Source organism: Haliaeetus albicilla, chromosome 20 (genome assembly GCF_947461875.1).
Source record: "Haliaeetus albicilla chromosome 20, bHalAlb1.1, whole genome shotgun sequence".
Taxonomy (NCBI): Eukaryota; Metazoa; Chordata; class Aves; order Accipitriformes; family Accipitridae; genus Haliaeetus; species Haliaeetus albicilla.
The window spans coordinates 229,356-255,886 of NC_091502.1; the positions used below are offsets into that span (position 1 = coordinate 229,356).

Here is a 26,531-nt window from a genome sequence, read left to right on the forward strand (position 1 = left end):
CCTACAAATCTTGCCTTTCTTGCTTCCTGCTAGTGCCTCTTCCTAAGTCATAGCCAATATTTTACATAACCTCTAACCCTTCAGTCCCTTTGGCACTGCACATGGACCAGAAAGGCTAGTAAGCATCTTAACCAATATCTTTTATGTTCTTTCCAACTCTGTTATTCCATTTTGTAGGATTAAGGTAGTCAGAGGCAAGTTATTCAAACTGCTTTTGCTGGATTTGGAGTCAGCTCAATTCAGAAACTGAACTTGAATCCATAGGCAGAAAATTTTGTAAACACTCTATTTGAGGGATCAGAAGTCAAATCAGTATCTGTTAATCAGTACGAGTAATTAATCTAAACCACACATCTTTAACTTTGTATTTCATTAATCTCTTTTATTCTTTTAGTTCATTTAAAAGAAATATATTATCAAAGTTAGTTCACTGTTCAAAACAGAGCCTTTTAAGTTAGATTAGGTTAGTTAGTGCCTATATCCCTTAAATCTCATGCCAAAATAGGTGTCCTAACTACATCTCAATACCTGAAACTCAGATTCTTATTCAGAATGAGACTTAAACAGAAACCTGATTTCTAAGCATGAGCTTGTTCTCCATGCCAGGTAAATGGTTACATATTTCTGCAAAACCAGCTTTAAACTGAGTGCCTTTTCTAAGCAGTGTAAGCTCACCATAGGTTTCGACATGAAACTGTACAAGGATAATGCTCCCTGGTCCAAATGCATCACTAGGAAGAGGATGGGAACAGATCCAGAAGTTAGAGACAGGTGTGAGGTTGCAGAATGTGATAACACAATCTTTTTTCACCTTTTCACTCCTCAGACAGTGCAAACAGCTTTCAACACCTCCTGTATCAGCCTCAGTTGACTGCCAACATTGAATGAAGAAAATGACCCTAATGTACATAGCTGCTAATCAGGCCAGCTCACAATAGCCTTACTGGAAAATGATCTATGTTTATTGTTGTTGTCTTTCCAATTGCTAAACTGTATTTTCTCATTACAGGAAAAATAAAATCTGGACAGGAACTGTAGTCTGTGAGACAAATATAACAGTGGTATAAAACAAATCAAAGAAAGAAGGACAGGGTCTTGGGTTGTTAAGTCAAAAATTAATTGCAGAAGACAAAAAAAAAGTGAAAATGTCATCATATAACTGAAGAATATACTTAGCATAACAAAAGAAACATAATAAATAAACATACTCCTTTGAATCTAGCTTGCTTAGTATGAAACACCAGTAAAACAGTACAAGGATATAGCTGTATTGATACATTTTATCAACTAGCTGGCCAGTGATTTATAGAAGTAATTGATAAGGTTAAAATTGAACTTACTTATAAAAGAGGTTTCTCCCAGGTAACCTCTCCGTTTAAGAACAACATCAAGATATCTGGAGTCTTCATTTACTAAATAATATTCCTTTTCTAAGGAGATCCACGCCCAGTTTAGGCGAAAATGTTGATTCTTCAGCTTATTGCCGCCTGCAAAACAAAATTAATATAATTAATATTAATTAATTTTTCTTTTTTGTTAAATACTACTTTGTCTTTTGAGGTTAATGTAACCAGTTTCCTGGGTAAGATGTGTACCTTAGCTGGACATTACAATCCAAAGGTTTTAAAGATTTAAAACTAAGAAATAACAAGTAAAGACCTAAACCATGAGACATTTAGTACATATAGGAGTAAATTTTATCTTAGATGCATACAAACTAGTCACATTCATTCCAGACTATGCTAATTTTCTTCTTTTTCATGGGAAAAAGAGCAAGAATCAATCACAATATATTTGGGATCTCTTTTTTAGAAATTACAAAAATTGTGGACGATCCAAGTTTCTGCAGAACCGTATTGGTATTTCCAAATAACACACAACGTAGGACATCACACAGAACTTCCTTGATATGATCAGACTGCCAGAAGCACTGGAAGACCCTTAGTATCCTGAGAGGCTGGAGATGATACCTACCATCTTTTAGACTGCATGCAGCCTGCTTCTAAAACTCAATATTTTGGTCACTAAATCTAACAATTTCTGCTCTTATTGGTTTAGAATTTATGCATCAGCACTGTATGATTTTAGCAACAACTTTCATATCTTCCTAGGAAATGGTTTCAACAAGATTAAGTATCCCTGATACATGCCACAGTTTATAGCTATGCTGATGCCCTCCTAAGCTTACATGCTTGTAACTCTTGGGCAAGTATGATTGCCTGTGTCACCTAAGAAGATTTAGAGAGATACAAATGCTTATTGGAATTCTCTTAAACTATTTTGCAATGACTTATCTTCATGATATCATGAATGCCCGCAAGTGAGCAAGGTGTTGAGATGTGTTTTGAGAGTCAATTTTCAATAGACCAAAAGATGTCCTCACAGTTCTTTTTACACAGGCACAACTGTAGCAACATGCTCCTGGTGAAGAAAGCAGACTCCAGTGATCCTTTCCAAGGTCTTTACTGTAGCAGTAGCACAACAGCTTCCCTGCAGTCTCACTGAACATGGGTGGTTTCTGTGCACTCAAACGCTGGGAACTGAAAGCACAGGACAGCAAGCAGTACACTCAGCTAGGGAAACTGAATGGTTAACATGGACCAAGTCAGCATCTCTGGCTGGCACCTGTTGATGGCATTGTCCTTAAGTTGAAGACTGCATTTCCTCTTACAGTAATCGGGACAACCTTCACAGTCCTTCTGAAACACAAATGCCCATATATTTATCAACAAAAGTAGGCTCCCTTTTTGAAGCCAAAGCAATACAGGAATACTGGAAGCATCCCTCAAAGTTTTGGAGGGGATGATATGGAAGTCATTTAACTCCAGCTGCAAAACACTAAGCACCAGCCTAAAATCTGCGCATGTCTCAGCCTAATCTCTTCCTCCCAGCAGAAATGAAGCTGTTTTGTCTACTGTTAATGGGATTTGTACAACTGTAAAACAACAGGAAATTTTTATTGAAATAGCAGGCTTCATGGAATTTTTCTTAGTCTAAAAAGCAATCTAGAAACAACAAATGCAAACAGATGGCATTCTAAGGTCCAGTTAAAAATGCTGCTTTTTTTTCAGTTGGAAAGGCAATAGCTGAAAAGAGCTAGCACCCATTTCATTGACTATAAGCCAAGTATTTGTACAACAGACTGAATATCTCAGATTAACACATTTCTGATAAAATATAGCATAGCTTTACTTTCTCATGTACAATTTACCTCCATCTGTTCACTGATTTTGCACAGTAAAAAGGCATTTCTTGTCAGTGTAGGGATTCTGGATGCCACAGATAAAAGGGCATGACAAATCAAGTTCTGTATCATCCTATTGGATATGTTTGTTATTACTCAGGAGAATCCTCTAATTTCCATAGCAAGAATAAAATAACCTGTTCAGCTCACTGAAGGCAGATGCTTACTTAGCAACTGTCTTCTGGGAACATTGGCTTGTTTGAGAGGCTGTAGTCTGATTTCTTTCCCACAAGGTGCTGCTACAGAACAAGGTTTGCTCAGGTAACAACTGTCTGAAATGTGCAAGGAATTCCCTTTAGAAATTCCCTTTAACACTTCTGTACACAAGTCAGTGAATAAAGTAATTCCTCTGAACAGCAGAGAAAGAGAAACATATCTAAGTATTTCACTTCACTCATGGCTTAATTACTGGAGAAAGAGCCAAATGGAGGTTGGTTTTCCTCTTCTAGTTTCTTCCATTCTATTCCTTGAAAAATTAGGCAGCCCTTCCATATGCTTCTACTCTGCTTCAAAGATAAGCCTCTATATCTCTTTATTGACCTGTCTACAAGAAAAAAACAACAACCATACTTGTGTAATCTCACATAAAGGCAATGGTCCTGTGTAAACAAAAGGAGGGAAATGGTTATTGGAGTATCACCCTGCACTCCTTGCCCTGCTTCTTTCTGCTCTTTTGATCTCTATTGTTACTGACAAAGGGGAAGGCTACAAACACACATACCAAAAACTGTAATGAGCATGACAAAAACCCCAGTAACTATAGTGTTAGCTATAGCTGCCCTTACATTAGGTTAGCCATATGTTATGTCTTCCCATTAGTTTATTGGGACAAATGCAACAGAATATGTCTTGCTCTTTCACCTAGTGAGAAAAGCCATTTGTGTGCCACCCTTGAACACACTGCCCAATTTAAACATAATTTGACAGAGGGATGAAAGTTTTTAAGATATAAAAGGAATGAAAATTTATTGCCAGTTAGAGGAGAGAGAACCTATTAATATCACTACTGAGAAAAAATACTGCTGCATGAGCTTACTAGAAATGAGAATGTCAGACACTGGAAACCCCCGAGGTGAAGGAAAAGCTTCTAGCAGAGTTTGTATCTTTTTAGACATAAGAGATTCCAGCCAGGGGTTGGAAGTAATATGAAATCCAGCATAATTTGTTGTACTGTCCAAATAACTAATAGTTTAAATGTATTGTGGACACAGGCACATGATCTACAGCTTGCTTACACACAGGTCTCTTGTGTTTCATCTCTAGTGTCTTAAATAGTACAACCTTAAATGTAATCTATATTTGCACATAATTACTGAACATATCAAAATTACTATACAAGAGAAAAAATCCCAGCTGTTAAAAAGGAACAGTCCTATGGAGAAATTTCAGTAGCCAACTACCAAACCAGTTCATTCCTGTCATTGATGCTATGGAAAATGTTGAAGTATACTGAGTTAGAAACCTAATGAGAGGATGAAATTCAGGAAGCAAAAAGCACAAGAAAGGCAATATGAAAGAAAGATTTAATATTGTCTTAATTCCACCTATTTCTTGCTTTCAGCAGTTTCTTTCTATTTTTTCTTAGCGTAAAAAAACCAAACCAAAACAAACAAAAAAACCCAAACAAAAAAGTATTATTTCTAGGGGGCTTTCAGCAAGCCTCCATTTCTACAGGCCTACTTCTGCCCCTGAAATATATATTGTTCACCTTTTAGAATGTGCAGTACTTAACCCATCAGATTTAGAATTTTAAGAAAAGAATACAGATATTTTAGATCTTGCTTTCTTCACTTCATGCTTTTTGTGTTCAGAAGAAATGTCTTCTAAATTATACAAACCATTTCATGGTCCAACGTCCCCAAAGAGTAAAACAAATGTTGTTGCTGTTGTTGTTGCTGTTATTACAGACCTGCAACACAGTAGAGCAGGAAGCATACGATACATCTTATCTAATTTCAGGTATTTATTTTTGGGCTAGAAATCCTAAACTGTCTTTACAGCTAAAACTGAGAAGGAAGCATTTTGCAAGGTTATGACTTATTTTAGGCATCTATTTTTGAATGAGATTAGCTGTGCCTCAAAATAGGCAGAAATATGTGCATTTTTCCTCAGCAGCTGTTAAAGATGCCTGTTGTGACCAGTTAACATTGCAGACATTTTTATTATGGTCATCTAATGCTGGGTAAGAAGACTTCCACCATGCCAGAACTAGATGAAATTGGGCCTTTTCTACAACACAGAAGAGCCAAGCACCATGCAAACATAAGGTCTGTAAGGAATATTAAGAGCATAGCTTTCAGAAATTATAAAATAACAGAAATAAAATTGCACATGCCATTTTAGTTTGGTTCTCTATTAAATTATCTCCCCTACAATAACATTTCTATAGACAAACTAATTTTGCATTGCTCACTAGCACTTCCCTTGGGCATAGTCAAACATTTAGCTTCTAGCCAAATAATTAAGGCACTGTAACTCAATGACAGTTTTGCTTTTGTTCCTCTCCCAGACAGGTGCTTGTAATACAAATACATCAGAAGTTTGCAGAGGGAAGCCATTACTAGAGTGCTTTTAAAAATAAACAAAAGGAAGGAGGGCCATGTTACAGCAAGGTAAATCTGAAGTAACTTTGCTTATATATCAATGAGACACAGTTGGCAAGATGTTGCTACAGTGATGCATGAAAACCTGTTTCTTGAATTTTGCCAGAGATCAGAGTGCAGCAGTGCTAAATCAGAAGATGCTAAACAGGACATGGCACAGTGAGACATTCACAAGAAATGAGATGGCAAGAGTTGTGAGACATAGTCAAAGGCTTTCTAAGAAGCTAAAGCTAAGGATCTGGAGTAAGGTGGGTCACAAAGCGATTTCATGATTGTGACTTCCTGACTGACTGAGGCTGCTGAGGACAATACCCTCTGAAAAGGTTTGCCTGAATATGACAATTCGAAGATGGATGTCACCTATAATTGGTCTTTATGGGAGTCCTGTCAGCAAATTGGTCACCTGTCAGAAAACAGTGATGTATTATTTTTGCATAGGTCATCAAACCAGAAAGATCAAGTAATCTGGAAACTCCAGTTTCGGTTACTCAACATGAATAAAAGAGGAGGGAGAAGAGGACTTGGTCAGTAAACTGGTTAAAGGGAAAAATATTGAAATGAATATTCCCATTTAAGCATTTATCTTTCTAACCATGCTGCTCAGATATCTTTAAAAAGATATAAAACCTCCATGAGAAATACACGTTAGATTGTCAGAACTTTCTATCATGATGTCAAGAGCTCACAGAAGGAAAGAATCAGTTCCAGTTCTCTCCACAGTTCACTGGGCTTATGTGAAGACAGTATAAGATATATCTCTATCATTAAATCATGTCTCTTGAGCACTGGCAACATGAAGGGCATTCCATAAAGAATGTCTGATGGTAGCTTTCCTGTCCCTAGGAGCTACCCCAGAACTCTAATCCATAAACAAAAGAATACAACTACACCACAGTGTTCACTTATTGACACAAGAGAAATTGATGTATCTTGATAGAGATATTGCTTTCCCTGCATGGTATCTGTGGCATAATCAGCCAGAGATGAATCAGGTAAAGAGTGCCTAACCTGTATAACCATAGCCACACAGACTCATCGTGTCCACAAGATATGTCTGTACAAACACAGCTGTCTGGTACTTGTAGAACTTTACGGTGCAAGATATCTGCTCTCTTTAGTCATTAGGTAAGGTTGTTTAGTGGGGAAAAAAAAGAACCTATACGTTATTCCAGGGCAAAGAACATATATCAAACACAAGAAAGAGAGAGAGAGGAAAAAAAAGGGTAAATAAAGCACTAAGAAAGAAGAGTTTCTTTAAAATTTTTACTATTCGTTTTTTCTCCTTTCTTTTCTTATTTCACTTCCTAAAGAGACTGCAAAAGGATGTTAATAAGGAGAATCAGAGCAACTGTGAAATATTAACAGTCTGCCTATAGTACAGGAAACATTGTATGGCACAATTAAAACCATAGCAAGACATCTTAACAAATCATGTTTCCTCCCTCTTCCTCCAGCTCTTTCCAGGTTCTGCTACTGCTTGCTGACTTGTTTGCATGTCTGCAAAAGCTGCAGACTTTCTTCTTTGGTTCACAATATTTGACCCTACTGGGTGCCTCATTCAGACAGGGTTACTGAAGTCAGCACTACTCTATCCTTCTCCCTGCTATGGATCTCCTCATTGCAGCAGGTACATGAAGCATCTGAAAAAGGAAACTCACTCCTGAACTTGAGTTCAGCCCGCAGAGAAAACAAAGACACAGAGAGAGGAAAGAAAAGGGAATCATCCATTGTTAGACATCTGTTCCATTTTTTCATCCTCTGATTAGCCTCCTTCCGTGCCAAGCCAACTTAGTTAATACACACCAGGATAAAGTTACCTCAGCAGTCTCATTAGAATTAAAATCCGACGTGAAATGCAGAAATCTTATTCCCCAACATCATTACTCCCCATTTAGCTATGAAACTTCCTGTCAGCCTTAGCACTTCCCAAGTTTTTTGATCCCTACACTATTTGCTAGTCATTATTTGTGGTTTGTATAAACATGTTTTTTGCCAGACTAGAGGAGGAAAATACAATCTTAGGTGATTCTGCTAGTCAGAATAAATATAGAGATGATATTATACGATCAGCACAAGACACGTAGTTTCAACAACTCTGATTTGCCATACTGTGTCATAGTCCCAGTACATTCTAGCTCCAGGTTAAAAAGGCAAAGGTCTACCTATAAAATAGATAATAAATGTTCTTTATTCAATGCATTGGGGCAGCTCATCATTGGACTAGGTGACATTTAAAGGTCCCTTCCAATCCAAACCATTCTGATTCTATGATTCTGTGATCATGTGCTATTCCCTCTGCTATGACACCAGAAAAGGCATATCCTGTAAAACTGCCTTAATTTCATACAGAAAAACTATTTGCAGAAGTTAAACGCATAAGCAAACCCAGCATGTAAAATATGTCATTAGAATGTTTTAAATTTACTGCAGCAATGCATAAGCTAACCTAATAATTTTATCCAATTAGAAACCCATTAAAATGCTTCATCTTTATAAGTCGTTTTCAAATGTACTATAATGGACTCCAATCACTAAAATAACTTGCTGAACTCTGCACCCTTCTGCACTCTATCTGCCACTGTAACTCAATATATTTGCAGAACAATCAAAACCAACTCCCTAAACTAGCCCCTAGTGATTAGGGACTAAAACAATGCTTTCTCTGACTTCTCATGAGAAAACACACACTTCCCAGAATTATGGACTTGGCTTGGCTGGAGTGTAATTGCTGGTATCCAATGAACTGCAGACAGCTTCCATCTTTCAGTAGTTTCTGTAAGTCTTTTTTGCTTCTGTTTTATGCCTACCCCCAAGAAACAAGTTGGAATGGCCACATTTGCCAGGGCTCAGACTAAGCAAATGCTTGAAGTCATGTAGCAGAAAAAATATCTGAAGAATACTGTATAGTTTCTTTGTTACAAAAAGAGAAGGGGAAGTGAGAGAAGAGACATGAATGTAAAGGCTAGCTAGTGCATATTAAATTTTGATGCTAGTAAAATTCAACTAAGCGTAACTAAGGATGTCTCCAAGCACAGTCTGGAGATTCATGCTGGGTTAATTTAAGGAATTCCCAGTTCAAGTCTATGCCCAGTTCTTCTGCAGGAGATTAACCAGATTCTGATTAAGAGATTAACCAGATTTTCATTTACAGAAACTGGAAGCAAACCTGCACTGGGTCTTCCGCCACTGCATTTCATAGCTTTAAATTAATTTCAGTTTAAACCAGCTCAGTACAAATTGGTACACCAAGAGCCAGGATACCTTCACTCTATTGGCTGCTCCACGAGGCTGTGAGTTTTCAAAGGAAAGAGCAAAGCAGATAAAGAGAAACCCAGTATGAATCATCAAAAAAAGACTCTGGAACACTGTGTGTGTTTGAAAGTCTTTGTAGCTATTAAGTGGTTAGCTTTGTAACTAATTTCAAGAGAATCCAAAAGAACCACTTTTAGGATTCTGTGCTGTAAGCAGGGGGCTAGCTCTGCAGGAGCTGAATGCTTCCCACTTCTACAGTTCCACTGGTGAATATGTAAATAATTTCATGGGTTCAGGGGACTACTGAAATGTTACTAATTGAAATGCTTAAGCACATACACATATATGCTGCTGAATCATTGTAACAGAAGAGAAAGACATTGAGCTACCTGAAAAGTTCTTAGCAGGACTGAACAAAGTTCAACTGGGCAAAAAATATTCATATTATTCCCCTTCTGCCTCAAAATATCAATCCATCAAAATCAAAGTTGTTCACAAAAAGACTGGCTTTGATTAATCACCTTACTGAAAATATTGGAGAGGATAAATGCTGAATTTTCATCTTTTTCCACGGTCCACCTTAAGTCTTTTCAGTATATATAACTTCTCATATTAATACTGTAAAAAAATTAAACTAATTTTTAATGTAAAAACTAAAAATACTAAACTGCACATTCCATTTTTTTTTCAAATTGAAAAGCCTATGCTCAATTATTCTGCAAAACTTTATAAGTATTTTGATGTTTTGTCCTGATTCAAAATAAAATATCTCAAAACATTTTCACAGGATAAGAAAATTTCTTATTGCTCTGCTCAGAGACTCAGCAACTGTTCAGTATTTATTGGTGGAGAAGATAAATAGAATAGGATTCACAGAATCCCTTTAGCTAATATGTTCTCCTGACAATCACACTCCAGAGTTTGATTAATCTCATTTTAAAGTAGACACACAAAATACGTCAGATGCGGCCTAAATTTTCCTTTAAAGAGCAAGGAGTTTAAATGAAATTAAGGGTTGGCTAAAAGTAAATAATGACAGTTCATTAGACACAAAAACATATATATGATTTATATTAATCATACTTATTTCTATATTAATATATTCACAAAGGAATGGATATATAATACTTGTTCTATGTACACACCAACAATAACATATTACAGCACTTTAAAATCTTGCAACATTGACAGTGCAGCCAGACAGGTTACTGTGATGACAATGACCAAAAGATCTGATCTAAATCCCATTGATACATTGGATCATCATACAGTTTATATGGAAATATTTATTTGGAAATTGAAGTGCCAGAAGTATCAGTTCCATAGAAAGTATATTTTCTAATAAATACAGGCCTGTTCTCATTACAAATCAGAACTGACAATGTTTTCTTTCCAGAAACACTTTGTCTCACTGAACGTCAACAGGAGGGAGGCATTCATCACAGAATCTGCTCAAAACAATTCCTAATCGAACTCTACCCTCTTAGCCTGCATGCACTATTGGGGGGGGGGGGAAAAAAAAAAAAAAAAAAAAAGACATCTAAAAATGATGAAGGTGAGCATGTTAAAGGATCAGGATACACTACAAATAATAACCTGAAGCTATGCTGAATGCACCTGATTTTGGCCAGTATTTGAGGTCAAGCAGTCACCAACAGGCTGGTGTTTGAAAGGGAGACCTCTAAGAAACTGCTGTGCAGGAGGCACGTGCAAAAGTTGGTGTCACACTGAATTTACAAGGCAACAGATAACGAAGCAGAAGAAAGACTTTATTTTGCCCTGTCACTGTTTCAAAGGTGATGAACAGGGAAAAAAAAAAGTAAAAAAAAAAAAGAGTGCCACCTGTCTCTTGGTTGGTATTGCCTTATTTGCTAGGCACTTATCAGGGATTATTTTAAACTAATCAGCAGGTAGCAATCACTGCTGATAGCCTGTATTTGAAAGTAGTAAAGGACAAGGAAGAGAGTAAAATGTTTGGAAGCTTACCCTCCCTTCTAGAGAACTAACTCATATAAACAGATTCAAGAGAAGCAGGACAAAACCAAGGGGGTGGACAGGAGAGGAAGCATTTGAAAGGGGACTGTTGACAGCTATTGAACATAATGTCCCACTAGACCCAGAAAAGGGAAGGTAACAGGAGGTAGGGTTGTCTGCAGACTGCTCTATTAGCAGCACTTTGTTCTCAAAAGTCTTTGTTCTTATTGTAGAGATAAGTCCTTATTTTGAAATTATGCTTTTTGTTACTGCATATTGGATAAATAATGACCACTGCGTATCAGCAGAAAAAAATTCAGAGCAGCCAAATTCAATAGTTGCAGTGAATAACCACTACTGACAAAACACAGTATGTTTTTGCTTAGGTCCCAGTGCACAGGAACATAATCAACTGGCTCCTGTTCTGCAAAAGGTGAAGACAAGAGACCTGTCACTTAAGGGTAGGATTCATATAATCTAATTTTATCACATAAAAGACATATGTTTAATTTAAGCTAGCTGTCTAGGCAGCTGGAAAGAACTGCATCTTCAGGAACTGCAGGCACATCTGATATGAACAGCTGGATTATCCTCTGGAAAGACTTGGCCCACTCCATTGAATATAATAGGAGAGTGTTCAACCCACCAGTCTAGATGGCTAACTAAAGTCCAGTGATGTGATTTTCATGCGTGCACAAAGGAGAGTACTGAGAAAACTCAAAGATATGACTAGTTCTGTAGTGTAATACGGTAAACTTGTAAATTCAAACACTTTAAAAGTAGTCTTTGGAATATTTAAAAATAACAACAAAAAATCTGTTGGTTTAGAATTATTCTGCTATTATAAAGTTATTTCTGTGTTGTCATTAAACTAATTAGAACTTTGTATAGCCACAAACTAACTTTGTATCAGAAAAATAATTTAAACTTCGTTGTGAGTAGTAACAGAGAAAACTCAAACATACCACTCAAGCTGTCATGTCTATCATTAAACAATGCCCATATTACCTAAAGCAGAATACCTTTTTTCCTAAGGATCCACACCCTGCACCTCCTTCTGAAGGAAAAAAACCACCACCTGGATTAGTAAGGCTTCATGCATGCATGGCCTGCAGCAGTAAGTAAATTTATTAGATCTCTGGCAACACATTCTTAAAATAAACTTAATAGTCTTCACGTCTCTGCTTACTAATTTGTTTTGTGGCGCCAGACAACTTCTCCCCCAAAACAGGCTCCAGCTGAAATGAAACAAAGTTCATTTCCTTGTTTCACAGAATAATGGGTTTAGCTCCACTACCTTAGTTACTGTCCCATATGGGACTTTCTTCTGGTTTGTATCTTTAAAGCAGTGCTACACACGTATTTGCCTGTAGGAAAACTACTGTCATTTAAAACCTCATCAGACAAAGTGTTAAAATTGAGGGTCAAGGGGTATCCTCAGCCTCAGTCTTGAAATTAATGAGTAATAGCAAAAGAGTATTCTGTGACCTCACAAATGAAAGACATTCCAATAGAATCAGAGTCAGGAGAAATATACTTAAAATAGAAATATTATCTTGCTTAATACTATACTATTTTAAGAAAGTCCTTTATTCTGGGAAAAGAATATACCAATTTCCCTTTCTTTAAATAACATTTTAATTTAGAACTCGCTACTGCAAACTTCTTCATATGTGCCTAATACTTCAATGCTTGCAATCTCATTCTCATGCTTAAAACTGGGGCACATGACTGGGTGCCATCTGAAACTAAGGCCTCTAACTTTTCATAATGAATTTGAAATTGGTATTGGTGTCAAATTGGAAATTTCCCTTGAAGCAGCTGAACTTTTTAAATCTAACTGTTGAACATTGTCTTTGTAGAGAATTCCCCTCCATTTCAGATGACAATAAAGACTCATAAATCTCAAATTTTACAGCCTTAAGAGGAAAATGTATGCAAGAGGGATTACAGAGGTTGTTGTTATTTGCAAAACCTTCTCTAAACAAAATGGAACAGCATTTCCATTTTATCAGCTGGACTTGCTGTAACTCACTGAGCATCCATAGGAAAACTGTTCTTTTAACTCCATGTCAAAGTAATTGAACTGGTTTTCTTTATTAAGAATTCACTTCCACAAACTTTAATTTTCATTCCTTTTCTGTTCTGGCAATGCAACAAATAAAATGCCTGACTGGCTGGAGGAGAACAAATGTCAGTCAGGTTCATTTAACATTTACTTTTAATTCATTTAAGAGTAATTGTACCAGGTAATCTCATACTTAACTTTTAATATTATTTGACCAGAGAAACTCCTTTGTGGTGCCTTTGATCCTTCTTAAGCTATGCTAAACCTACAACCTTTTCCAGGTGATTTAGTCCTGCTCAGGAAGGACAGAGTAAAAAACTGAATTTCACTGAATACAAAATTCTTGATATAGACAAGGACAAAAAAAGGGTTCCTTTTTAAATCACTGTAGCTTTGCCTTAAGACAAGCCTTGTAAAGAGGGATTCAAAGATATTACTTCTGTTGAGGAAAGAAATATTTTTGCATTAATGCATTTTTTTTTTATATCATGACGAGTTTTTTAGTGTTACTTCAGGCCTATCCTATGGAACAGAACTGTATATTTCTACAGCAGCAATTGTAGTATATTCCTGTATTCTTATTTTATCTCAAATTCCTATGCTGCAGTCACAATGTATATTGCAAGATAAAAAAAAAAAAAAAAATTGGGAGAAGCCAAAAAATCCTTAAAAGATTCAAGTCAAGATGTGAGAAATTTGTTTAAATATCAAAATAAAGAACAGGAAAGTACTTCTGAAATGAAGAGCAGAATTGAAACTCCAGAATAATAGAACCACTGTGAGTTTCCCAAGAGAGAAGCTCAACAGACATAAAGCAGAGAGACAGGGGACAACAGTGACTGTGAAATTATGACAACTCAATCTTGATAGTACATTGCTTCCAACACATTATTTCTCTCCCCCTCTGTCTCTCTGCATAGGCATGCAATGTTCACTTATGCTTTGAGATAAGTAGTTAAATTAAATGAAAATCATCAGTAGAAAATTTTCATCTTTAAATGTATGTTTTTAGCACACAACAGATTTTAACAACTCATTTATTTATTTACGGTTCACATTTTACTCACACTGAAAAGAGATTACTGGTTTAGATATTATTCCCTGTCTTAATGTACTAGCAGAATACTGCAATGTCTTGATAAGTGAAGAGGCATATTTACATAAAAATGCCTTCATAATAGGTTTGGCAAGATTCTTTTCAAAAACTACATATTGACCTTCAAATACCAAAGCGTGTTTTTTGACATGCAAGTTGAAGTTTATTTGGCATCACTCAGGCTCTTGAAAAATTCCTTGATCAAGATTTCCATGACCGATCTCCCACATGTATTCAGAAATTAAAATCTTTCAGCTTTTTTCCCAAGGGCCAGGGAGGCAATGTTTTTGTCAAATCAAGTGCAGCCCCCACTGAATCTGCTGGCTATCACATACAGGCAGGTGAAGGCCTGGCTATCTGTGGTCTCGTTTACATTTTTTGCCTTGGAGTTCCTACAGAAATGTATGGAGGTGCGACCACAGCAGTTTTAACATGCTAGCTAGCACAAATGTTTCTCAGTTTTAAAGAAACATGTTTCCCACCCCTTCTTGAAAGGGAGCTGCATAGCGCTCACCTGTCGGGACACGACCTCAGCCTCCCACGTGTCGCCCGCTGCAGCTGATAACATCACCGACACACAAACTAGAGCAGTTCCCTGGGCTGCAGCGCCACTGGGGGCACTTGGGGAGTCACTGGGAAAACTCTCGCCTCAGCCTGCGGCAACCCGAACGATGTTGATGACACAGTGCCAAACTGTCATCGCCTACCTTCTCCTTTTGGCTGGGGCTGTTAAACTTGTTATTTTTAACTGATTTCATGGCTGTTCAAAATATTTGTTTTCTTTCCTCCCCTAAATCTGACAGTGCCCTTGCTACCTGTTAGGTTCCGTACTCCTTGCAGGATGCAGCGACATGCTGGACACTGAGGCCCATGGGTTTGGGAGGCCAATTCCAGGAATGCCAGAGAAGCCCCAGGGACCATAAGGCCGTGAAGAACAGTGGATACAGCAGAGGTGGGAGCACAGGGTGGAGGTGACAAGATGACAAAGCTCACCAGTTGCTCAGTGAGATTAATAGGACATCCCAGATCTAATCAGCCTGGGCAGCCCTCCTGCCAGATAGGTTTAGAGCGCTACTGAAATCCTTCTAGCTAATGATTCCCATCAAGCTACCTGTGAAAGCCTCATTGCTTAGAAAGATGAGCTCTCCCCTGGATGTCTTTCAAGGATACTTTCTTACCTTGATTACAGAAGAAAATTAAGGACTTACTTAGCAGGATTGATGAATGAGAGGTGCATAAGAGTCAGATGCATAAATTGCACTGACTGGATTTTTTTCTCTGTTCTATAGAACTGAGCAGGTGTGGATGTCAATTGATTTAACATCAGAAGATGGGATAGCAGAAATATTAATCTTCACGTGGATAAACATGCAATATATATAATGTCACTGATCACTGGGCCACTGTTTCACCTGTGGGAAGATGTACATTTGAGTCCACCTATGAAAGCTGAGTGACCAGTTGGTCAGGCTGAAAGCAATCCACTGCTGATCCTCCTGTGCAAAACAATCTACGTCACATAAATGGACAGATATTAAAGAAAAATATGGCAGTGTTTCCTTATCTGTTTGGAAATAGATGTGAAAAGTTATGTGATACATAATAAAGTTTCAATCATTTTACATTTGCACATGTAACTTTAGACATACAAATGCCCACACCCTTGCTAAATCAGATCCTCAACTTCCTACCTGCTATAGGCTTCTCTGTGCTAGAGAAACTTTCCTGCTTTAACTTTGGTCTACTGCTCAGTCCTATCCTGCCACTCGGAAGACTGGACTCTAGCCTTAAGCCTTCCAAAGAAGTACCTACTATGTTACCTATTTAAGAAAATCATTTGTCTACCTAGACCTCAGTCACCTGCCTTTTCAAAGAGGGAAAATATTATTAATCTTGTTTGTAAAGTCCAATGGATAAAAATGGTATTAAATCACAATACATAAAACCTGGCCTTTATTTTTCAAATGCAGTTCTGTCCCTCTCTCTGACCCAAGCTAGCAAGTGCAGTTATATCAGCTAAAAGTGCTTATCAGTTCAGGTTATTGACAGGAGTAGTTCCACCTATTCTTGTATAACCATTTATCTTTCAATTATTCCAGTTATTATTTAGGTATCTTTCATATCAGAAGGGAGGGGAATACAGTAGTAGAGTAACCTTACTATCTCTCACATTGCTTTTAAGGTTCTCTAGTCCAAATTCACCCAGTCTTTCCCAGCAAGTTTCACACCAGGAATGATCTGGGATCTCTCTTCCGCTGTTTAACTCTGTAGGAAATCTAACTGAAAGGGATCTTCCAAATCACTGCCTCCTGTCCGCTATTGCGACAGAAAGCCCTATTGCTATTCCATGTCAAAAACTCATTATCTCCACCTACAAAGCAGAGGCTTCTTGTCCTTCTCTCCACCTCCTATGGTGGAGCCTTTCAAAAACTGGCTGAAACTGGGCACTGCAGTCCAGAGGTCTCACAATAAGTCTTTTTTAAGCACTTTGACTTAAACATTTCAGGAGAACATATTCTAACCTTGAAAAGTCTTTGTCCAAACATATTTCTAATCCTTTGGACATGATTCTGATCTCATGTTATTAAATTCACATGTGTTACAGATTCTTTAGCTGCTGAAATATGAGCAATAGCTCTGTTCTCCTGCTCGTCACATACTCACCGAGTAGCTTCTTGGAAGGATAGTGAGCTTAATATAGCCTAAGATAACCATAGGAAAGCACTTTCTTTTCACTTTCTAGTTAATGAACAACTTTCAGGATAAGTTTGATGGAATTCCTTATGTTACAGAACATGGGAGGGAACAGTGAAATGAAATTTGAGAGTGTACTGTCTCAAAAAATATTTATTCAATGCAGACACATTTGCTCTATTCAGTGCTTACATTAGAGGCCTATATTGTAGTCTCCTTGTTCTTTTATTGACAGATATTTCAATCTACAATCACCAATATACCTTAAACACAGTATGTGCATCCTGTTAGAGCCACGCAAATGAGCTCCAGTTGAGCTGGTACATCTCCATGGCACAAAGGGCAATGCCACTAAGACTCAGCCCTTCCAGAATCAAAGCTTTATCAGTTTGATGCTCTGCTTAGCCTACTAATCCCTGCTGATTGCTGTATTCCTGAGAAAGTTCATTAAGCTCTGTCTTGAGTAGCTCAATAAGGGACAGTGTTGCTCTGTATACGGAAAAGGTTTATTTTTGGCTAGCAGGAAATAAATGAGGAGGGTAGATTTTATCTTGGATTCTCTCAGTGTTTTTCCACAGTGTACTCTACAGACTGTTGGATACACTTGTCTCTCTTTCCTACCCACGTGTGGCCATAGAAATCATCTCTCTGAAGTGTCATCACACCCCCTTCCTGTGGTAAATACATTAACTGCTTACACAGAGATACAATACAGGCCAAATCTTCCAACCTTTATTTTGAAGGTTTCCTTTAATGTTATTCAACAACTGAAGACAAGGAGGGGTGCCAGCAATATGTGTCAGACAAATTTCACAGCCACTTTTCACACCAGTGTCCTCAGAGGGCACTGCTTTCTCTAAGTCACGTTTTGATAAGCATAAGAACAGCAGTTATTTAAATGTATTGGAGAAAAGGGTGGCAAACCTCATGGCAAGAAAGTGGGCCTGGAGTTCCATTCTGACTGTGGTTAAACTTTTCTTCCTAAGAGATCTTGGAGCAGAGCCACTTAAAAATTGCTGGAGAATGAGATTTGGACAATATACTGTATGAGAAAGTTATAACCTTTTAGGTTAATTCTTTGCTCCCTTACAAAGTATGCAACAAGATCTGAATAAAATAAATGTTATGTAGAAGTGCAGGGAAGTTCTGCATAACAACATATTGATTTGCGCTACACGGAAGTATTACTCAGAGATAGATATATAAAATGCTGGAAATATTCCAGAATAACATTTAAAGTTTGAGCATATCCATTTATGGCTATACAATATTTCAACTTCAAAAGTAAACATGTGGTCTCTTCTTAAATCCTATAGTGCTGAGCAAGGCTGGGTTTTTAACATCAGCTTTCCATTGTCTGAGTACTACTATGTTGACTGTAAAAGCCTTCTTTGAGAAAAAGCCTGGAATATCTAGAGAATAGTGCAGACATAACGTATGAAGCCAGACTTGGCGTGGGCAAGTCCCTGAGCAGGCAGACTGGAATATATCATCAGGGAAGTCCTTACACCTTGGGAGATTCTGCCATCTATGCAGTTGTTTATGCTAAAAGAGATGGTGAAAAGAAGCTATGGTGAAATTAGGGATCAGTGACAAAATAATTAAGGAATTTCATTAATAATACTGATTTGGCATATCAAGCATTTTTCATGAGTTCTGAAATAGATTTGTTTCTTTGTTTTAACTAGGTAGCTATTTAATATTCATCATCTGGCAAGCAGGAGGGTTGACTTCATTTTAGCAAAGGAAAATCACTGTACATTTCAGATCTAACCAAGCCTCAAATACATATTTTCTCTGCTCTGTGTTTCCCAAAGATGGCATACTTTGATGTTGCACTGAAAATAATTTAATCTCACTGATGGTGCTACTTGCCACTTTTCAAAATAAAACTACTACTCCACAAGGAACTATTAAGACTATTCACCTCTTTTGTGCATATACTGTACCATACTTACAGTTTTAATACTCACTCTTTTTAGAACTTTTTTGTATCTCACATATTTGACTGTCTTTCAGACTGACTCTAAATTTTACTTTCCTCCATAATTCTAACTTAGTGTTGATCTGAGAGAATTGATTTGAACTTGATTTAAAATGCAGCTTCCTCAGTAGTTTTCAACAGTATGCCAGATCATTTTTTCAGAGCAGTAAATCACAATAAAATGTGACACAAGAAAGGAGTGTTAGGAGTGAAAACAAAACCATTTGAAAAAACAGAGTAAGTTTGAAGAGAAATTAAAATAGTGGGTAGTGGTTTCCTATATCAATTTTGGTATCAAAAGAAAAGAAGGAGTAACTAATACACTTCTGCCAAATCTAAATTTCTGCTTACACCAAATCAAATTTGATGATAAAATATGCCCCTTCACTTAGCATTCTAGCAAACCCACTGTCTGCAAAATAAAAAAACCCAACAACCTCGTATTAATAGAAATAGTGCAAAACTTACTGTGAATTATTCCTGTGAATTCTGGAATGCTCTCTGCAATCTAATATTTAACACTTTGGATAAGATTTTTTTGTCTATGATTGGCACACAAGTGAACCCTTATAACCATGTATAAAATCAACAGTAACCAAGTATTCTGTAGAAATTTTGTAAAAAATTTTAAAGAAAGAATCACAATGTAGCATGATGGAAAGAGAACTAAGTCTGATATGATGGTTAGATAAAAGGAAATACACTTTAATAATGTTTTGAATGCTGTGTCATTAATATCATCTAAAGATATTTTTATAAGGTTTATACAGAACCCTAAAGTATTTCTGAAACCAAAAGGAATATAAATTTTTTTAAAATGTCATTATCAGTTTTCCCAAAACAGTATAAGATCTTGGAAACAAATATTAAGTAACAGTGTATATTTAAGTAAGCATCGTATATCAGTGAAAAACCATGATCAATGAGCATATTGTTTAAAAGATGATATTACTCAGTTTTATAGCTTCAAGTACCCATATGATTTTTTTATCATCTATTCCCATAAAGTGAGAATCTTTCAGTGTGAAATTTGAAATCTAGCAGGTTTTATGTGTTAAATACACTGAATTCATTATGGCAAAATGATCAGCTTCTCATAATGGGAAAAATATTTTGCATCCTTTTATATCTCTTAGGAGCTATGCCCAAACACTCAATCCCTCTCTCCACCATTAAGAGACAATATGAGTGACAGGCAGCAGGAGGCATACTGTCAGAGGATTTGCTTGAGTATTCTTCCCCTTGCTGCAGAATTTGATCTCAGAGATGTTTAGGGAAGTTATATTTGAGTCAATACAGAAAAAGTTTTGACACTTAACAGTCAAGAAATTTAGAGTATTTGGGTCAGTAAGAGAACAGTATGTGAAAACTTTCATTATCTCCCTATGAAATCTAAATGGTGTGTCAAGCAAACAGCTTACAGTTCTTAGAGCTCTTTCAGAGACATACTCAACAAGGTATAAATCTCCTGAGTGTAGTAAGTATAATATTTATATGCTTTAACCTTTGCCAGAATATTATTATTAACAGGAGATGAAAAATTATAAACTTTTATGTTTTAGAGAATATAATTTCTACAATTCCCTCCATTCCTAGCGTTTCAGTGCAGTATTTCATACACCAAAAGTGAACTCAATTTCAGCATTGATTTCTATGGTTTGAATCTGCCCAATAGGCAGGGTGAAGTGCAATTATAAGCAAACAATGCAGTATGATTACTAATGTTAACACTGATTTATTAAGGATGATTTGTGTGGAACACAGAGAATATTATTAATGCTAAAGAATTTTACACCTGATATGTACAAAAGATTGACACAAAATTTTTTGACCATGCAGATTTACATTTTTCATGTAAGTTTTAGGAAGAATCTGGATTTCTTCCCAACAGCTATGTATCCTATATTTTTAAGAAGCCACATGCATTTCACTTGGTGAACTTAAGCTGGCTTTCTTTGTACATTGTTAGATTTATAAAGAAAATTAAGATGCACTGCTTGCATGGAATACTCTTTAACATGAGATCCAACAGATGTGGGACATAAATATGTTCCTACACTGCAAGTCTCTTTCTCTCTCTTTCTCTCTGTATATATCTTAAACAAAAGAACTACATATGTATATGTAAGTCCCTATAGACACACACACACACACACACACAGACTTATGCAGGAATGCACAGGGCGTGAAAGCTCAGTTAAACAGTTCATTGAGTACACTGCATTCACTCCATATTCAAAATCAGTCTTATACTGCAGCTCAGCTGAAGCAAATGTAGAAATGACTGTTCCTTAAGATGAAGACCTGGTCCATATTTTTTGTGCTGCTCTGCCACCACAGAAGAGCATGGATATCTATACCAGATGCTCACCAGTGAGCTGTACTTCATATTAGCCATAAATGTGAATAAATATGCTCACAGTACCACACCCACACAAATTTATCATTTTTTTAATGTTCACATTATGCATTGGGATTTATTTTTCATCTTACAGAAAATCAAGTCTTTATTCAGAGCTGGAAGAACCTATGTAACAGGTTAAGGATTAATTCTCTTGGCTGTCTGAAACAAATCAATAACATGGATGATGATAATAATAATTATACTGTTATGGGTAATAATAATATGGATAATAATAATATTTCACTGTACGACGCAAAGTGAAATATACTGCAGATCTCCAGAGTCATGTTTTACATACTAGTGGCTCCATTCTACCCCTCTCCCACTACATTCCTTATAGGGAGCAATTCCAAGAGAGATTCCCCATGAACCTTATCCAGGACTGCAGCAGACTCCCATAGTACACACAAGAGAAATCAGTTCATACAGTTTCCCAAGACACACAATTAAAACTTCCCATTCTTCCAGTAAATCAAGACTGAACACCCTGTTCTTGACTGAAAAATGTATACTGTTCCCTTCCCAACATAGTAATGTCAGGCAATCTCTCCTACCTTCAATAATGCAGTTTAAGTTGGTATAACACACTGAGCTGTCATCTCCTATGACTCAAGACTTTTACCTGGAGAACGTCAAGCCTTTGGGCTGCACACTATTAAGCCCCTGCTGGTTCCACACAGCTTGACTTACTAGAAACACCCCAATAAGTAAAAAGATTGTGGAGAGCAATGTTCTGGCAAAAAATGTGATGGTTATCCCAAGCAGAAAACTCTTTTTGGTGCCTATGGCATTCCTTGATCTATTCTCTCCACTGAACTTACATACTCGTGCAAGCCTTCACTGGAATGACAATACTTATGCCTCACCACAGAGGGCTTTGCTGGGTGAGTGTATGTAGCTCATAGTTGTAACCACAGCCCAAATCCTTGCCCTTTTACAAATTATCTAGGCTGTAGACCTGCTGGTTCTAGTATCTGCAGTTCCTTTATTGTTCTTGCCAGCTGCAGTTGGAAGCTTTCTTCCACTTTCTCTCCAGGACCCTCTATGTAGGGAGACATTACTGCACTGAATTACACTCATGCTACATTAGACAGGTTTTTTTGAAAAGCATTTATTGGGATTTGTTTCATCTAACTTTGGACACTGTAGATGTCTGCATCCTAAGATAGTTATCCCAAGCATCCATTATAGCCAGTGAAAGTCTAGTCAGTGGATTAGGATTCTGTTGCCTAAAGATAGGTATTCAGGGCCATTTGAGATCCTTTAAGGTATCTGGGACATCTGCAGAGGGCTGGCAAATATAACACAGGATTGACAGGAAATCCATGCCCTTCTGCAGGGTTGGACAGAGGTCAGGCAGGTTGGCTGAAGCCCCTCACACTGCACTCAATCCTATGCGGAGGGAACTGAATCCTGCCCAGTGGTGTCTTGAGAGCTATTCAACTCATCCTAAAGAAGACACTTGCATCAGCTGAATAGTTTTCTAATTCCCGACTGTACCATCTAGATCGTCATGAACCACAATGGGACCCTAAACAACGAGACACATTCAGAAACCTGCATTTAGACATCTAACTTTGTGCATCTTCAGTCTAGCACAAACTCCCACACATAACATTTAAACCTTCTTTTTGAGGGAGGGAAGTATGCAGATTGAAAAACAAATCTCATGTTACATGGCAGCTGACTCTACTGCTAAAAGAGAGATTTGCAAGCCCTACCTCTTGGCACTGTATCTTTGAGATGAATGTGTGGATGTTTGCCTGCATCAAACAGGCAGCTTGAAGCAATACGCAAACAGGGTGAGACAGGAACATGTCGCGGAGCAGGGAAGTGAAGGAGGTAGTATCCATTTCAGTGTTGGTCTCAGATTGGCTTAAACTGACTAAAAATGCATCCCTGAGCCACAGCTTCGTGTATGCATTCAGCAAGTATAGACTAAGCACTGCCTAAGAAATCAGGAACTCCCTGTTCCTCCATGGGTTCCCAGTCCCAGCTTCTGCTCTGTCCCCTCCCTGGAGCTGGCACAAGTGTTTGTGTGGTCATTTAAGGAACCACTCTAGGGAACTGATCTGTAGTAGAACTAAATACAGAAAGAAACAGTTTAATTTTAATTTGGGTGATTTCCCTGACCCAGAGTTCATGGGTCAGAGTTCCAAATATTGGTAGCAAGTGTTATTCTGAAAAATCAGGGGAGCAAGGTTAATTACAGCTCTCATAATTCAGACAAGTAAGCAACTGCAAAACAGCTCTAATATTTTTTTTTTAACCACTGACTGACTAATGGATAAGAAACATGATGTAAAAGCATTGTAGGTGATATGTCAGTTCTGGGATAAATGGAACAGTAGGGCAAGCAGCTAGCCAAAACGTTTGTGCTTTCACACTTAGGATATATGACATTGTCTCTCCTGTGACATCCCTGTGGCCACTAGATATCAACAGAGGACAAAAGAAAAGACTGTTTTACTGCAGAGATTGTCACCACTAAAGCAGATTCCACCTCTGCACAATACAATAGACTTCTCTCAAAACTGCAGTTGGCTAATAGAAGTGAAAAGCTTTATAGTTGAAATGGTCCCGAGTATACTCTTAAATCTGCTTTATGTTCCTGAATATCTGCTTTTTAAGAACAGATTGCATGTGCAAAATAGCTATCCTTGCATGCTTACTTAGAAAGTAATCTAATGTCATCCTTCTTAATTTTATGGATATCAACCTTTACAGACAACAGCAGTCAAGCCTGAAAATTTGGCCCTTTGCAAGGATAAATGAAAGTCTACCTTATTACTATGAAATCATAAATGGGAATCTCCTCACCTAATTCAAGAGTTAAAATCTCTACACTAACCAGCTTCTCTTTAGAGACAGGTATATCTAGTATGTGACACAACACACCTGTCTTAAATCTTCTTCTTAATCAGGCGACAGTTTATCATGTTGAAGGAATGGAAGACGGAAATGTTATGAGCAAGTAGATGGCATGAAGCACTATGGAGTTCATAGATATCACTGTGTGAGAGGTGGCATCTCTAAAGAAAGTGGAAGGAAGCACATGTTGCATTGAACATTTGAGAGCAAGTGCTTTAACCATAGAAGCTGTATTGTGACTGCAAGCTTTAAACCAGGTTTTACGGTTGGCCAGAACTGAATCTAAATGTCATTGTGTCTAAGATACTAGCTTTGAAAAATGAATGTGTACTTGGCCTACTTCTGATTTTGATGATGGTAACTTAGGTACAGAAAGCTTAATTTTGGTTAGAATTGATGTATCAAGAATATGTTTCTTCAGAAACAACTTGGATTGGTTTGTGTTTGAAGGCAAATGAAGCATTATGTCACTGAGCAAGGCATTGCTTTTATCAGTATTTACAGACGAAATGGTTATAATTGGTTTTATCACTTCTCTCATGGTAACAGTGATGTGATCCATCTTCAACAGGTGGCCTTCAGCCCGCAGGGAATACCAAATCATATCAAACACTCCAATTCATCTGACCAACAGAGACTTTAAAGGGTTGGTCCAGTCTTTTTGTTAAACAGTCTTTTTGATGACTTTGCATTGAACTTTGACTTAAGTTTAAACCAAAAAATGTTCCTTCAAGGGGCTTATTATTCTGGACCGAGCATATTTAAAACACTACTTAAAGCTCCAGTTCAACTGGCTAGTCAATAGTCCTCAGGCATAATAGATTTTTTTTCATCCTGAAGGTAAAGCCTGTCTGTGCAGGAAATACAGCTTTCTTGGGAGCTAGTCTGATTTTGTGAAATGAACTCCCCCAGGAATGAAGAACCATCACAAATCTTCCAGTTTGAGTCAGAGTATACACCTTTGATTTCTCTTTAACAAACATGTAACATACACATTTAAAAAAAATTCTAGGTTACACTGCACACACAATTTTGCCCCAAGGAGAGGATGAAAGAAAGAACATTTTGTGACAGATGCTAATTGTGTTTTTTCATGTACTACTGAAAGGTGTTTGGATACTATAGGAAGGGGGTGGGGGAAGTGTGGTAAGAACCAACACAGAAGAGAATAGCCACACCATCACTCATGTCCCAACGTGTTCTGTAGGACTGCTTCCCTGTCCCAGTGCAATGCTCTGTGCTTTATCAGGAACACATTCTCTTTGCCATCTCAACAAGCTCACATCTTAAGTAAACGAAGTTGACAGTTTACCCATCAAGCCAGCTTCCTAAACCTAACAACATTACAATAAACCCTGTAAATGTTAACTTTGATTCTCAGTAAACAAAAAAATCTGAACGTAAAGTAACACTGGCAGCACAGAGCGCTATCAATAAACTCACATGACACTTCATGTCTTAAACAAAAAGTACCACAAATTTCTCATGTGCCTTCTATTAGGCATCTGTGGTTTTCAAGCTGTTTCCTCGTCCAGAATACATTTCTGTAGGTTTATCAATTCCTCCACTCTTATTTCAAGTCAGCTGAATACCATATTGGACATCTGTTCAGATGTAAATCCTTTTAAAGCTCGTGATGGGTTTTCAAAATCATGTAATCTGTAAAACTTTCAGATACCCATCCCTATGTAATAGTAGATTATTGCATTAATCCTCGGCCAGAAAACTGATCTTAAAATGCGGTTTCCATTCTCCACTCTAACTCGCCTTGTGCTGACAGTTGCATGATTTTACCATAAGCAACATCTGTGTACTCCTTATCCAACTGCAGGCATAAGATAAGGGAAGGAAAGAGACCAGCTGACTTGATTTGATTGATGAGTGAAACTAAATACAGGTGCAAATATTGTGTGCCTTGCAAAATGGTCATGAAACAGTTTTACACACTGAACAAACTGACAATAAAACTTCATGCTGGATGCTTTACTGTGTCACATATGTTTTCATTTAACAAAGCATCTGTCATGATTGATCTCATAATCTTACCACATTTCTCAAAGTGACAGCTTCAATAGCAATAACCTGCACTTTAAAGAGATTTGTTGGTGACATTTGTACATTTAGGACCAAAGTCTTTACCCAATAGTCTACTCAGGCACTGAAATCAATGTGGACTTTGCAAAACTTCAGTAATGATGTAAAAATTGGTCTCTAGTAATAAAAATGAAGCTCCTGCAAAAAAATTATAGAGGGATTACGATACAAACTATTTCTTTTTATACATGAGAAAGAATTATCACCAGTAGGTTATTATTAAGCTGCCTAAAAGATCTCAAAGAAA

At 37.3% G+C, this 26,531-nt stretch overlaps 1 protein-coding gene across 1 annotated transcript in view; it reads right to left on the minus strand.

Moving 5' to 3' along the window:
• The window catches only part of FREM2 (FRAS1 related extracellular matrix 2), a 142,002-nt gene that overhangs the window by 65,361 nt on the left and 50,110 nt on the right, over nucleotides 1-26,531 (minus strand). The window contains exon 3 of the mRNA XM_069807916.1: nucleotides 1,341-1,487. Coding sequence (XP_069664017.1) covers nucleotides 1,341-1,487 — 147 coding nt within the window. The remainder of the gene's footprint in view (nucleotides 1-1,340; nucleotides 1,488-26,531) is intronic.